The sequence below is a fragment of the Heloderma suspectum genome, chromosome 5, assembly GCF_057233095.1.
Source record: "Heloderma suspectum isolate Gila_16-S chromosome 5, 16-S_ref, whole genome shotgun sequence".
NCBI classification, from domain to species: Eukaryota; Metazoa; Chordata; class Lepidosauria; order Squamata; family Helodermatidae; genus Heloderma; species Heloderma suspectum.
In genome coordinates, this window is record NC_139462.1 from 152357706 (window position 1) to 152373909 (window position 16204).

The 16204-nt window shown below is 39.7% G+C and overlaps 1 protein-coding gene across 1 annotated transcript in view; it reads right to left on the bottom strand.

Annotated features, from left to right (window-relative positions):
* Positions 1–3154: 3154 nt before the first annotated feature.
* CDK13 (cyclin dependent kinase 13) overlaps positions 3155–16204 on the bottom strand; it is a 46896-nt gene continuing 33846 nt past the window's right edge. The window contains exons 8-14 of the mRNA XM_084857810.1: positions 15487–15588; positions 15322–15399; positions 13318–13434; positions 11931–12062; positions 9690–9889; positions 6797–7414; positions 3155–5720 (exon numbers count right to left, since the gene is read on the bottom strand). Of these exons, the coding sequence (XP_084713936.1) occupies positions 4867–5720; positions 6797–7414; positions 9690–9889; positions 11931–12062; positions 13318–13434; positions 15322–15399; positions 15487–15588 (2101 nt within the window). The 3' untranslated portion in view covers positions 3155–4866. The remainder of the gene's footprint in view (positions 5721–6796; positions 7415–9689; positions 9890–11930; positions 12063–13317; positions 13435–15321; positions 15400–15486; positions 15589–16204) is intronic.

Consider the following 16204-nt stretch of genomic DNA (forward strand, 5'->3'; position numbering starts at 1 on the left):
CTGTAACATGCCTTTGAAAGTTCTTCTGAAACTTCAGCTGGTCCAGAACTCTGCAGCCAGACTGTTGACTGGGACTGGCTACAGAGAGCACATGGCTCCCTTCTTACAACAGCTTCAGTAGTTACCAGTCTGTTTCCAGGCACAATTCAGAGTATTGGTTATGACCTATAACTATAAGGCCCTATATGGATTGGGACAGGGCTACTTGAAAGTTCCCCTTCTCCTGTATGAGCCTGGGTTTTAAGATCTTCGCAGGAGGTCCTTCTGTCAGTATTGGTACCATTGCCTTCAGAAACATGTTCAGTGGCAACATAGGACAGAGGGCCTTCTTGGTGGCTGCTCCCCTGCTAAGGAACTCCCTACCAAAGACATTTTTATTCAAGCAGTCCTTTGGCATGTAAGCTAGCTTGGGGACCGTTTTGTTACTGATGTGTGTGTTTTTAATGTATTTTAATGTATTTTATTGTTTTAAACAAATTTTAATCCTAATTTTTAACTTAGTATTACTGCCACTTCTTCATGAAAAGACAGGAAACAAATAAATAAAATGTTTAGATTCTTTATTTACAAGTTAACTCAGTACATCTGTACAAATGACTAAGTAAACAGTGAGAAAGATGCTAAGTGAGGCTTGGTGCAGAAATCATGTTAACACTTAAGCACAGTATTTGGGAGAATTCACCAATTTCTCTCATTTTCTGTTTTGTATGTTTAATCCTTTAGGGTGCAATCATATACAGACTTACCTGGAAGTATGTCCCATGGAACCCAAGGGCACTTATGTCTGAGTGGATATACATAGGATTGCACTGTTGCCATCACTTAATACTCTATGTAACAATTTTCTCTCCTTTTGGCTGAAGCTGAGTATATAGCATCTTGGTACTGCAAACTGTTGGTAGTATTTTCTAGCACACTAGAAATTAAAATCCTAAATTAAGATTATGGATTGGATCCACATTTTCTCCCCAACAGCAGGAGTACTGCTTGAGATTCAGGACATTTCATCCACTGAGAAGGGAAAACCTTAACAGATTCCCTCCTCACACAGCCCCCAGCACCAGTCTCCAGAGCAGATTTTCAGGGGGCATGTGAGACTATAGGGAGGACAGGGAAGTTGGCAAAGATTGCCTCTTCCGTTGTGCCTCTGGCAAAAATGCTTCAGTGGATCAGAAGCCTTCCACAGATGGAAGGACTCCTTCTGTCCACAGGAAAAAGACCCTGAATCCAGGTCAGTGAGTTGAATCCAGACTTAGTCATAGTTAAGAGTAGACCCACTGAAATCAATGTGACTCCACAGCCAGTCATGATTAAAGGCACATTGATTTCAATGGGTCCTTTCTTAAATATGAGTAACTAGACCCAACCCTATGAAACAGACAAAGCAGGAATTCTGGCATATAGATATTTTAAAAAACAAACAGTGTGGTAAAGGTTCACTTTTAGGCCTTATTGCTTGAGCAGAGAAGGGGAGATAACTCAAAAATCGGCCAATCTGGGCCAATTGTTCAAATTAGCCTTAAAAATAAAGTTAGTGTCCTTGAATTGTTTTAATGGTTTGTGACAGGAGCAGGAGTCCTCTTTCATTTCAGCCCAAGGGCCAAATTAAATTTTGGAAAAGTTCTCGAGGTGCATTTGTGTTGGGTAGGGTCTAAGGCAAGGGGGGCACGTCCAAAGATTAAAAAAATACTAGCATATTGTACATTAAAGCTCTTATTGCCAGTATCCAAGACTTGGGCCTTTCAACCTTTTAGAATGGGGGGAGGGGGGGAAACTGCACAAAAGCTGGGAAACTTTCAAACAAGAAGTGGTTGGGAGAAAAGGGATAGGGCCAAGGGAAGTGGGCATGTCCATCAGGGGAATCCCAGAGTGCCGGACTGGGACCCCAGGATGGCCATATTGGTCCCTAGGCCTCTATACCCCTGGTCTATGAAATCGAAGAGTAGCATTACTTTTTTCAAGACTTATTACTTATCTGATCTACTAATCAGAAAGTATTAGAAACCAACTGTGAAACTCATATTGGTGAAAATGACACACTACCTTAGTGTTGGTCATTTGCAGATCAGCCATGTTATCTCTGAAATATACACTTATATTTAGGCTAAGTTTTTTTTAAATAAGGATTTTAAAATTAACTCTTAACAGAGAGGCCTAACAAAATGTCATCAAAAACATTCCACACTAATAGCTGTCAGAGGAATTGTCCAGTTCCAGATGCCCATTAATATCTTGAACACTTACCTTGAGCACAGGAAAAGATGGCTTCCTTACTTTTTAAGATTTTAGCCCTTGCTTTGCACAGTTGCTGTTTCACTTACCTGCATTCTCAAGATTTTTAATCTTTTGAAGGGCACTGAAATAGGCAGTTGGCTAGGTAATTTTACCAGCCATAGGGGTCAAACCATACAGCTTGCTTGTACCATATTTGGTGTGATGATGTATTTCTCCATCCCAAAACTGAAATCCTTAAAGCACCTCTCCGTCTAGGAGACAGCTTGCCTCCTGAGTGCAGCAGAGGTGATTTTGTTGAGTTTCCAACAGATTTGTGACAGGGCATTCAAGAGAACAGACTGAGCCCTTGAACCCTTTACATGGAAAGCTGGCCTTAGTCAAAGTTTGCTGGACTTCTTAGAAAAAGAGTAGAACAGTTTGATTCAGACGTGGTTAGAAACGCCAGTATCAATTCCCTGTTGTCTTTGCAGTGTGTAAGATGGATAGATGTTGGAGAAGTCAAAACAAAGCCAAGAGCTGCTTAGTCTGGAGCTTCTGATGGTCTCCCTCCTTCCTACCACAGGCCTTGTATCCATAGGAAAACCATTTCAAAAGTCAGGAAATCATCTGGAGTGGCCTTCAATGCAGAACCAGGAATTATGACTAGAAAATGAAATCTAGAGAGCCTCAGTGTAAAAGCACCCCAGTGTGCAAACTGAACAACAGATCCTAAGCATTTTTTTATTTCCTATTTTATATGTCAACTGCCCATGGGATTGGGGTAGAAAAGAAATTAAATAGGTTTTAGCAAACAGCTATTACTAATTGCTATTCACTTTTGAGTGGGTCTTTACTAAAATGATTTACTCAGGAAGATCTGCTCCAACCCGGCATCTTCTAGCTGAAATGTCAAGACAAGCTGTTGAGATTACAAAATGTTGTCTTCCAGTTGAGGTGCTTTTATTTTCAGTCAGGATTCTCTAAATGATACTGAAGATGACCAATGTCATATTTACAGGGGAGTTTCAACAAATATGACACCCTACAAATGCAATATTCACTCAAATCAATATCAAAAATTTGAAGCAATGATAGATTCGCTTCTAAAGGATTCAAGTCACAGCTGCAAAGACTACATTTGTAATTTAGTTAACAGAAACATTAGATGTTTAGAAAATAGCTACATATGCACTAGCTTGTCAACTGGATAATCAGTTGGGAACTGTTTCTCCAATATGGTCATTAAAAAACATTTCAGTACATGGAAAACATAGCCTGTACCCTGTCTGCAGGGCAGAGGCTTAGTCCCTTCTCATAGAACAAACATACACTGCTGGAAAGCATCATCTTTGGAGCCAGAATTATATTTTCTGGTAACCATTTTTTTGCTTTTAGATTGAATGCATGGTGGAGTTATTCAAACACAGATTCAAATCAAGTAGCAAGTTAGTGGAATAGTTTAATACAGAATTGGTTGGCACAATCCCAGTTTCCAGAAATTTTAACTGCCCATTAAGCTTCTGTTGCATTAAATGCTGATTATGTAACTCTAGTTACATTTTGCAGCAATTATGTGGAAAAAAGTTTCCAACACAAACTACTTATTGTAAGCTGATATAACAAAATGCTACTCAATTTTTAAAATAAAAAGACTATTTTGAATAAAACAGGACACTAAGTTTTATTTGGTAAAGGAATTAGAGTAAGAGCTCTTACAGAAAATTGAAGGAAACCTACTTTTCTTCATTACTGTCCATACATTCTCATTTTACCTCACTTATTTCGCTTTGGGAATAGTTGCAATTGGGGGCGGGGGGAGAAAGTTAAGTGTTTCTTAATCTGACTCATCTAACGGCACAAGAATCCCTAAGAATGCCATATATGGACCCTATTTGTCCATAAGTTACTATCTATGTAGTGTAAATATTAAATCTTTGTATCAAACTACAAAGTACCTTCAAACAGCCTTTTGAATTTAATGAAATGTTCTTCAGACCTTAAACTTACATCGTTAAGGCACTTACCATTCAAGTAAAACATTTTTGTATACAAACACTGAGAAGATGGACAGGATATTTTACTAGACGAATGACTTTGAAAGTAATTCAAATCAACGCCCAAATATGTATAAAACTGTAGTATCAAGAGAGACTGTGTTTTATTGTCTGAAATGAGCACAAAGAACACCTTCCACAGATAACACTGAAAGCAGTGCAAAGACTGACAGTGACTTTTTGACTGAAGATAGTTTTGTAAAAAGAAATACCAAATAAATCAGTGCCCTGCTTTGATTGTTGTAAAATTTTTACATAAAAGTTGGTCCAAACTTACAAAAAAAGCACAAGTGTGTGCATAGTTGAGATCTGACAGTGTGCCATAAAAAGCTGATGTCCCTAAATTTAGCATTGACTTAAAACTGCCAAAATATAAAATTTATAGCTAGAATTTGCAAAGATGTACAATCAATTATCTGGTTCTCAGAACAGCATGAACTGTAAGCAATTTCCTATTGTATGCAAGACCCTTTTCCACATAAAAATAAAGCTGTTGAATTAACATTATTCAAGTCTGTTGGATTGCTGCTTCAAAATCACAGCTACAAAGTCTTTCCAGGTAAAAATGATGTGCCTGAGGGGAAAAACAAACAGATGCTCAATATGGCAATCCTCTGCCTCGTCCTCTGACCGTTGATGTGCTAATGTGTCCCCTGTATCCTTGTGAATATCCAGGTCCTTGGGCAGGAGAAGTCCAAGTTTGTCCATGCATGTGGCCAACACTGCCAGGGGGTTCTTGTAAATTACTTCCATAGCTATAGTTCTGCATCTCTGAGGACAAAGAATGAGTACTTTCAGACCCAGACCCTGTGGATATGTCACCACTGCTACCCAGAACTGTGATGGGACCATGGCTATATTCAAATCTATGGTCCTTATCACCACTAAATAGCATGGGACCAGCATTGAGGTAAATGTCTCCATAACCAGTTACTGAGCTATGAAATGGTTCTGAAAAGGCAGGGGGTGGAGGGGCACCACTAGAGTGAGATGAAGCAGTATTGTAGTTCTCCAAGGGTTGAACATCTGAATTACCAATGAAGTTTCCCCTTTCTAGTGTCCCAGATGATCCACTTCCTATTCCATCACTACTGCTGTAGTGGGCAGAAGAGAATGTAGACGATGCAAAACTATCCTTGTAGTCTGGACCTGCTACAAAGGAGTCTCTTGACTGGAAATCCACACTAGATGTTGCTGGTTTCTCAGCTGTTTGAGCCTGATGATGAGCAAGCAGCTGCAGAAGAGCTGCTTTCACTCCAGCATGAGGATCCATCCCTGAAGAGCTACTAACTGAAGACAAGTGTTGGTTTGCTGTCCGATAATCAAGGTCTTCTTCAGTGACAGGTGGTGGCTCTGGTGGCTCAGGAGGCCGCTGGTCTGGAGGCAAGATGCGAGGTCGTTCTTCAGGTGTTTGAGGTCTCATCTCAGGTTGCCTGACCAAGTCATCTTGTCCTAAATTGATTTTTAAATAATTTAGAGATTTGTAATCAGAAATTACTCAACCTAAGAATAATTATCATGTGCCAAAGGCCTGGATCCAGAGAGGTCTTACATAAGCAAAAGTGCTTTTCTGCTGGTGCAAAGCAGCCCTGCCAAATTCCTCCAATTTTCTCATCCTGCTGCAGCCTCCAGTGCCCTATGCCACATTTTTCCAGAGGGTTCACTGACCCTCAGGAGCAGCTTGGGGAGGCACAGAGGGCTGTAGTGGGGAGGAGGAGCCAGAAAAGCCCCATTGCATGAGTGGCATTCTGTATGATCTTTTCGAAATCCGACCCAATTTGATCCCCTACAATACACTATCTTCAAAATAAGTGATGTGTCCTTCACAAATGATCTAGCCAGAAAATGTATACAACATAAGCGCAACAAGCGAGTGAAAATAAGGTAGCACTATAAGATTATTTTAATATACTATTAACATTTGTACACCATGCTATACAATATTCAATATCTGACTTCATTTACAGGAACAGAGTAGACTACACGTAGGTCAGGATACAAAGGTCTGCTTTTTGGCATGGCCAAGGGATCCTCAGGACGTTTTCCTTGAATAGCAACCACCCATGCTAGAAACCAAGCCACTTCTGAAAGTGAGGAGAGTGTCAAAAGCTGTTTGTGATACCTTGGAATAGCCCAAATGTAACTCCCTGGATTCCAGCTTCAGTTTGTAATGCTTACATTGTCAGGTCCCAATTTTCTACTGCTATACTAGCCTTCCCCAACCTGGTGCCCTCCAGATGTTTTGGACTACAACTCCCAGCAACTCCTGACCACTGGTCATTCTGGCTGGGGCAGATGGGAGTTGGAAGTCCAAACTTCTGGAGGACACCAGGTTGGGGAAGGCTGGGCTGTATTAACAGTCAAAAGGACCTATGTAAATGTAAGCCAATCTTCATTGCAGAATGTAGTACTATTGCACATAATAGTAATTTCAACCAGTACTGACAGAATCAGCCGCATGTCATTTTCAAGCCATGCACCTACCCTACCTGTCTAAATGCAGTTTCCCCAGTATTAAAGACTCATACCTGCACATGCGTATAATGATTTGATAAGATGGGGGTAAATGGATGCTGGGGATTCTGCATCTTCCCAGCTGCTGGATGCAGGTGTACTTGGCTCCGGAGGCTGTCTGGGATGTAATGGCATTTCATTTCCAGATCCATTCTCCTTTTCTTCTAAGACATTTTCTTTTTGCTTCTGCTGCTGAGCCTTTAATAACTGAGAGAGCAGAACAGTGAATGCACTCTGCACAGCTGCTTGGGTAACCTCCGTGTCCACTTTTGTTTGGGTCAACTGAGCAGTTTGTACAGAAGGCTGAGGGGCTGCAGGTTGTTTCAAAGGCTCCTGATCAGGAGAGGGAGGCAACGGTGCCTTATGTGGTGGCGGCGGCGGCTGCTGTGGCTGCGGCGGCTGCTGTGGCTGCGGCGGCAGCTGCTGCTGCTGTTGTTCAGGCTGTTTTTCCCCCGTTTCCAAAATGCCGGCTGGAAGGCTTATTTTATTCAGCTGTTGCTCAGTCTCAGGGTTCACCTTTATGTTCAGCACTTGAGCAAATTGTGCCATATTAATACTGGTTTTAGACTGGAGCAGGTTGAGGAGAATGGCCACTTCATTTTGATTTAGTGGCTGACCGCTGCCTCCTTTCACTGAAGACAATAAAAACCAAGGAAAATGTGTTTAATACAATCACACTCAAGCTCTAAAGAAAACGAATAGACGTATGGCCCAGTTCTGATAAACACCTATACAACGGTTTAGTGATCCAGAAGAGTGCTCTCCACCTCCTCTGAAACGCCAAAGAGGAGGAGTAGCGAAAATTTCTCCTTTCACTTTAGAACAAACGACAGATCCATGTTACAGCCAATCTCATGAAACTAGGTTCTTGTAATACAAGTTATTTTAAGCAAACCAGAAGTTTCCCAAATTCAGACATGAAATGGAACTGTGGTTTTAAAGTAAAAACAGAAGTATTCACTCCTTTTGCAACTGAAGGAGGATGAAAAGGGGAGTGCATGAGCCTGAGGTTCACCATGGCTTGCTCACGATCACTTAAACTCTGGTTGATATGACGGTATAAACCAGGCCTAGTTCTGCTTGTCCCAGCACACATGGGCTTTTGACAAGAGAATTGAAATAATTTAGCAGTGTGCACTTGGAAAAAAGATATAAACTCATTAAAATGATGGAATGCCATGAAAACTGATTATGACATATACATGTATGTACACAGACTGAAAAGAAACACATTTGAATGGGTTTCTGTCATCACTTTCCTCTTTTGTACTAGAAAAAACACTCCTAATATTTGGCTGCAAAAACACACATCCCTATTCTTGATGTCCTTGATCTGTGAAAGAAATGTCAAAAAACAGAGATATCTAGGAATTACTTGCACACACCGCTTCAGGATTCTCAAGATATTTGAACCATGACTCACTGTAAAAAACAGTGAAAGAATATTTGAAACCAGTTCAAGTCTGAATGAAACTGGAACCACGCTTAAGGGTGGGGAGGGGGATTCACCATGCTATACCTTTCATGACCCTTTTTCCTTAGTGGGGCTGTAGCAAAATGACTGGAGAGATTTTGAGGAGGAAGAGAAGCAATTAATACATATAGTAAGTTTCTGAAACTAGCAATGAAAGGGTGAAATTTTCAGTAGTTTTTCTTTTATAAATAATATATTCTTGATACAATATAGATAAGGAAATGCCATCTCATGCTCTATGGAACAACACTATGTAACAACACATAATAATTTGGGTTCATATCTAAGAATGGAAAGAATGGTCAGAGTGCTCAGAATAAGCTAATAATAACTCAGAACCATCAGCAATCAATTTGTACTTTGATTTCAGATTTTTCACTCATGAGGGAAAATAAAGAAAGACTTGTAATGTCTTCTGGGATGAGAAGAAGCAATATGTTACAAGTATATGTTTTATGGGTATGGATGCTGGGGCAGGCAAACATGAAGATGTATCAAGTAATAAAGGGGACTAGGTATTAGGAAATACATTGTTGCAGTATCAGAAGTCTTCTCAATGTGCACTTGGTTCAAGCAAGCTAAAAGCACCGAAGACTGAAAATGAAGATCTATTTTTACAGTGCACAAAAACATAGTACACTCTGGTATATAAAGAAATTATCCAAAATCTCATCCTAACTTAATGTATTAAGGCTTGCATGGCTAAAAAATGAAACATCCCCTGATTTTTGGATTTAAACAGTGAACACAAAATCTCAGGTTGAACAGTGAACACAGACTTGTAATTATACACTAATTCACTTAGCTGTTCATCCCATCTTTAGCTGTTACTGTACATAAAGTTAAGAAGGAAAGATACAATCCAGAGAGCTATAACCGCTGCATGGCATGTGTAGAATTCCTCACGCTAAAAGCTGAGAGCAGAGCAACCTGTTGCCTCCAGGTGACCATGCACAGTCCACCTTTCACTGTGTGAAAGCTCTCTTCACTGTCAGAAGAGAATGTGCACTTACAGCAAAAACTACCCAGTAGTGGTAAAATGGAGGGACAAGAAATTCCTCAGATTGTCAGCGGTCATAATATATTATTGTGTTTCCCAGGTAGGCTGCCAACAGCTTCAATACCTCCTCTGCCCTGCTCTCAGTATCTGGCTTCAGAATATGCACCCATGTGCATACTGCACTCATAGCTCTTTGAGCTGCTACATAAGCTGTTTCCCTCTCTCTTTTGTCCTCCAGTCCAGAAATAAGTTCACATGAAGTCAGTAAGACTTGCCAGCAGGACTGTAGTAAGCAGAATGTGACTAAGCATACACTTTTTGGTTACCTCCAGTAAAACCATTACACAACTCTACAGAAATTAGATTCTATTATCCTAGAGAGATATTTGGCAAAGGAATACACAGTGTTTTTCTAAACTGAGAAATTACTGACCAAGTGCTATGTTAGAATTGCCTTGTATTTTCAGTTGAGAAGAGGTCTGCAGGCCTTGAGGGGTGTTTGCTCTGCTATCATCCATCCCTAAGGATAAATCCTTCCTTGGAATTTTAGCTGCATCATCTGTCATGCCCATCTGCTTTTGCCTTCTGCGCTTCTTACTCCATAGCTCATGGCAATCCTGCCACAAAGGAAGGCTGTAAAGTAAAGGAAAATTAGCTGTTCAACACAGGAAAACAATAAGAGGTGAGGTACAAATTCTACCACCCAAGACTGACTATATAAGACAGGGGTGGAAAACCTCTTTCAGCCCAAGGGCCAATTTTATTTTCAGAGAAGCTCTCAGGGGCCTCATTCCAGTGGTGGGTGGGGCAAAAGGGATGGGCCCCAAATACCAGCATATTTTAGCTTAAAGCTCTTACTGCCAGTAGCTAAGCCTTAGAAGAGGCTTTTCCATATTTTAGAATGAAGGGGGAGAAAAACTGCACAAAAGCTGGGAACCCACCAAATAATCGGTGGTCAGGGGAAAGGGGCATGGCCATCTGGGGTCCCCAGGAGGGACAGATTTGGCCCACAGGCCTGGTGTTCCCCACCCCTGGTATAAGGCATCTTAGTGGCAAGCTCAGCTGATTCTTGATCTTAATCAGTAGTCTAAGAGTTAAAAGCTCTCACGGACCTTTATTCCATTATTTTATCGGTTTTGTTTCCAAACTGGGAAACAATGGAGATAGCCAAGGTTATTTCATGGTGACCTTGTTCAGACGTACAATGGGGAAGGGTGGTTAGGCTAACCATACTGCAGGGTGGCACACGTCCAGCTAACCATGGCCCGCAGCATGGTTAGCCTAACCACTCTCTAACTAACTAACATCCTGCAAACCTCCAACCACTCAGTCACACATCCCAGTACTCTCAGCAGCTCATACAGCCATTACAAGCATGGGGCTGCTAATGGTTGTTGGCAGACAATTTATTCTTTCTTTCTTATTCCACTACAAAAATAAGCCAAAAAAATTTAAAACATTGAAAAATTGCGCAAAATCTCCATATTGCTAAAATGTGCATTTGTGCAAGTGCGCATTTGCACAAATGCGCATTTTAGCAATATGGTGATTTTGCGCAATTTTTATTAAAAAAAATTTTGCTTATTTTTGTAATGGAATCAGAAAGAAAGAAGAAAATGGCCACCAACAGCCATCAGCAGCCCTGCTCTTGTAATGGCCATTTTTGGCCACTCTTGCTGCAGAGCTCTATGGTAGAGCTCCATTAACCATGGGGCCTGTTCAGACGTCATGTTAAGCCATGATGAAGCCCACTAACCATATTGCAGCAGGTGGTTAGTGAGCATGGCCGGGGCATGGTTAATAAACCACCATGGTTCGGTGTGACCCCTGTTCAAACATCACGCTAAGCCACCATGGTTAGCTCAAAAACACTAACCATCATGGCTTAGCATGACATCTGAACAGGGTCGGTAAAAGTGTAGGGGCAGGTAGGTATACACACATCTGCATGCAAAAATTATCTTTTCTACTTCGTTCTTTTCCCCATGTGTGTAAAAGAACCACATTTTTTAAATTGTGCCATTTGCATCTTACAGTTCAGAATGAGCACTTTGTCCTTTTCAAAGATGCTCATTGTTGGAGAGCACACCAGGAAGAGGAAGTCCTGTTACAGATTATATCACAAAGCCATTCTGTATGTCAGCTGCACATAGGGCAACAGGATCACACTGTGTACTGAAGCCACAGAAACGTTTTGGAATTGTATAGGAAAACACAGAATCAGAAACCGATTTCATAAAATTTGGGGGAATGTATGCAAGACAAGTACAAAGAAGATATTGAAGTGGTTAGTGGCCGATTTAAATGGTGTATGAAGTATAAAATACAAATCATTGGGGGAGGATATAAATGACTAATAGTGGTCTCAGATTTATTCCTATCTGGATTTTTTTTGCTTGCAATTGATACACATACAGTAAACATAACTTTAGGTTTTATATGTTGTGTAGCTACCCTCCTTACTGACAGCCATTAGACATTGTTTTTTGCAAGTTAACCAACATCATTTCAAGAGTATGCTTGTATAACGTATTTATTTGTACAATGAACTATAGTAGATCCCACATACCATGATACAGAACTGAATGCATATGTATGAAGTGACCTCTGCTGGTAGCATCAAAGTATTAAAATCTGGTTTTGTACCAGATGAACTCAATAGAGAGCCACTTACTCTGGTGGAGGCATCTTTGAAGGGTCCACATCTCGCAGAAACTCACACTGAAGTGCCTGTTCAGCTGTACAGCGTTTGCTGGGATCCAGAGCAAGCATATAATCAAAAAGGTCTAGTGCAGCTGGGGGAATACTGTCAAGAAGACGGATAAAGTGAAGCCAGAAAGAAGACAGTAATTTTTCATCAAAATTAAACTAGTTAGGAAGAACAAATTCAAGATTAAGAAAAAACACCACTGAAAAAAATGTAAGCCTAATTCTCATTTACAGCACATGAGGCGATAAACTTGTCTCTGGGGTACACACCTTAAACTACAGGTGACAATTCACACAACTGAATTATTTTCCACATTGATGTCAGGGAGAACTGTTTTAGCCTAATCTCTCTAACATGCAAGGCTCAGTTAAACCGAGGTGACATCCCATGTGCCTGACTTACCTTCCCTATCTGTGCAAGCATCCACATGTTAAGGATGGGTAGCCATGCTGGAATACAAACACTATGCACACAATGGCCAAGGGCATGGTTTAAATGCGAAGTCAGCAGAACAGAAAGTTCTATATATGGTATAAATGCTTCGGAAATGACATGCAGTCTCAAAATAATTGGGCCGATTTGCACGAAACAGCCAGCTCACCGTGGATTATGCAAGAGTTATTTAACCTACAAATAACCTTCAGTGGCTAAATTCACATGACACAGCAAACCCCACTTAGGGTTGCATGTTCAAAATGTTGCCTGGTATGCATCCAGCACATGACACAACTCATCATGGGTTAAACAACCCCCAATGAGCCTGGTGTGTCATGTGAACTGAATCACTGAGCAAATTCTATTAAACCTTTCAGAAGTTTTTGAAGCATTGTGGATAGTTAAAAATTTCACTTTATGGGAGGGATAGGAATACCACCTTCCTGGCTAGAGTACTGTATGTTCCCCAAGTTGGGCTCTACACAAACATAGAATCCATAGATGACAGGGGTGGACAACACATGGCCCATGGGCTACATGCACCCCCCACCACCCTCCTGTCATCAAATTTGCCTTGCGCATCCTGGGAGTGCCATTTTGCTTCTAAACAAGGGGTCCACTCCCTGTACATCTTCTTTTGAAGCAAAACCACAGTTTTGCTGCTGTGCCAACGAATTTTTGTGCAGCAGTGGGGGCAAGAAAGGACAGTGTACCCCCAGACACCCAGATGTTGCCCAACCCTGATATATAGTATTGCATACTAAAGAGCAGACTAATGTTAGTGATGGATACCTATCACGAACTCTACCATCTGTAGATGCATGAAGGGAATATTAAAATGTTCACAAAAGCTAAATTTTGGATCAAAGAAATCCATGAACAGAAAAACCACATATTTCAATAGGTCATTCCTTACAAAGCAAATTCTTCTCTCAGTCTCCGACGATACTGCTTCTTTGGTTTCATAGTGTTGAAATAAGCCAATTTTATCACATCAGGCCATACTGCAGGACAAGGACTCCCACATATGCGGCTGTAAGAAAAACATCAAAATCAAGAGAATGAATGCATGTAGCTTATAAAGGTTAACAGGTTAACTAAAGATTACTGAATCAAACAAGAATTTGATGAGGACAGCGCCCCTTAGCATAATGTAAGATAATCTTAAATAAGGCAACTGAAGAGAAATTTAAAGACAAAACTGAACTTGGATGGTAGAAACATCCTATGAGGAGGAGACAACTTCAGCTTTTGGCCTAATGAAACTAGAGTCTATAGCCAAGCTACAAGTATATTTTCATCTGATTTAAGATCAGAACATGCAAAGGAACAGGAAGGAAGAAGAGACTTGATGAAGCCCACAACATTGGTTAATAGACGTATGTTAATAGTACAGTCAAATCATTCAAGCCAAAAGCTGTGAAGTCAGCTATACCCAAAAGTTATTCCTGATGTATCTGCAACTTTAGTTATTTATTGACTTCATATGATGTATATTTCTTTAAAAAAAAAAAAAGCATGTTTAAAAAAAAACCCATATAAATTTTTTTCCTCTTCTGCATGTAAAGTTGTGACCTAAGGCATGTCGGTGAGGCTTACTTCAAGGAAATATGTTTAGGAATGGTGCAAGAAGAAATACTTTGGCAAGGCTGATCTACAGCACGGAAGGAAAAGCCCAATTCTGTAATAACTTTAAAATACCAATCTTCTCAATTATTATTTCCCATCTTTTTTTGGTACAAGCACTCTTGTTTAATACGATTATGGTAAGCTATCACATTGGTTTAAGTACACACTAACATGCTCATGAAATGAATTAGATCTATTTTCAGAAGAGAAACAATATGTTTTGAATTCAGTTGGACAAATCTATTAAGTTTGATTTCATTCATTTTCTCAAAGTTACATTCATTCTGCTCCATTTCAAAATCAGTTTGAATTTTTTTTTCAAGTCCATACTAACACTCATACAAATTTTTCTCCACATTTCTCAAAATGTATGCAATTTTTATGCATTTTTAAAATTATAAGCATTCTTTGCAGGCAAATTTTCCTAAGAAAGTTTGCTGGCAATTTTTTCGCTAAGTGTTCTTGTGTGCATTTCTCTGTAACACATGCATTTTTGTGTGCACTTTTCTATACTATATGCATTTCTGCATACATTTTTTTCGTCCGCGAACTCTGACTGCAAACGAAATAAAAAATGTGGATCTCAACGTTTGACTGCATTCCAGTTTACATACACGTTTGGATAGTGCAAATTTGGTAAGTTTGCATAAAAAAGCAAGCTGAACAAACTTCTCTCCCATTCCTAGTTTTGAACTATATAAGACACAAAAATCATTACTCCAGCTCTCACTTTTAAAACCTCTTCTATTGCCATCTAGTGGTTAATACTGCCAGCCAGAACTTTATTTTATTAATGTCATGAGGCAACAGGAAAATTCTTCTCCTATGCCCAAAGACCAAGATTCTTTCATAGTTTGTAATGCAACACTGTATTTAAACTTCTGGATTCAGATTTCCTGTGACCTGGAGATTCTAGGAAAGTCTAATGCAAGGGTTTTTGTGGACCAGAATTCGTTCCACGGTTAAAATGCTGCTGCATATTTCTTCCAAAGTATGAATCAGCCTGTGAAAGGAAAAGTAATTCTTCCCTCTTTGTGAAAGGATAGCATGCAGGAGAACAAAGCATCCCAGGTCCAGTTAAATGAAGAGCTGCCTCTAAGCACGATAGATTTCCCCCTATTTCGAAAAGCCATGTTTATTACTTGTTTTCTACGCTGACAATGGCAGCATGTGTGTGTTACGATATGACATATTCCCTTCAACAGAAGATTACTTCAATCTCACAGTTCCAAATAAAGCCAAGTTGTATAGGTTTCTCAGAGATTCTCATAGACCCAATGTTACAACTAACCTTATCAGTTCCAGCTGAGCAAGTTCCTGATTTGCTTGAAATATTGGTTTTTTAGTAAAAAGTTCACCCAGTATGCATCTGGAAAAAGAATACATGATTTTATTAGTATCTCTTCTTAAACTACTTTGTTGATGCAGAATTTTCTGTTTGTATCAAAAGCCTTACCCACAGCTCCAGACATCAATAGCAGGGGTATATCGTTCCTCTCCTAGCAACAGTTCGGGAGGGCGGTACCATAAAGTGATAACTTTGTTGGTATATGGTCGACTGAAAATAAAACCCACAAATTTTAATTTTCTCCCAAAGTGAATAACTAAAATGTAGTAATTCCAAGTAATACTACACAAATGAAATAAAGTATCCCATAGGGTTCCTGACCCCACTCAGAAGAGAACTAAAACAGCAAGAAAGAAAAACTAAAAGCAATGTACTCTTCACTAGAATCACAGACTTCTTTCCCATGAGTTTTCTTCCTGAATTATCAGTATCATCACAATTATTTTATTATTTCAGTTTCCTCCAGTTACACAAAGAAATCTATCCTGAACTGGCTTGAGTCCATAACATCTTGAAGTTCACTTCTGGTGGCTTTGAATGGAATTTTTAGGCAACCATCACTTTTATATTTGTATAATATATTTTATATATTTGTAAATGCTACGTGCCTAAAGAATATGGAGATTTCATAATAGGATCCTTTACATTCTTTATTTGAAAGAAAACAATTTTAAAATCCATTATCAATGGCATAAACATACCAATTAAACTGAGACACTACTTATGTTAACTGATATCTAATGAAAATAGCAAACTGCTGGAGCCAGTTACTGCCATGTTTGTAGTAGGAAACTGCTTTTGGATAAGGTAAAAAATGAATCTCTCT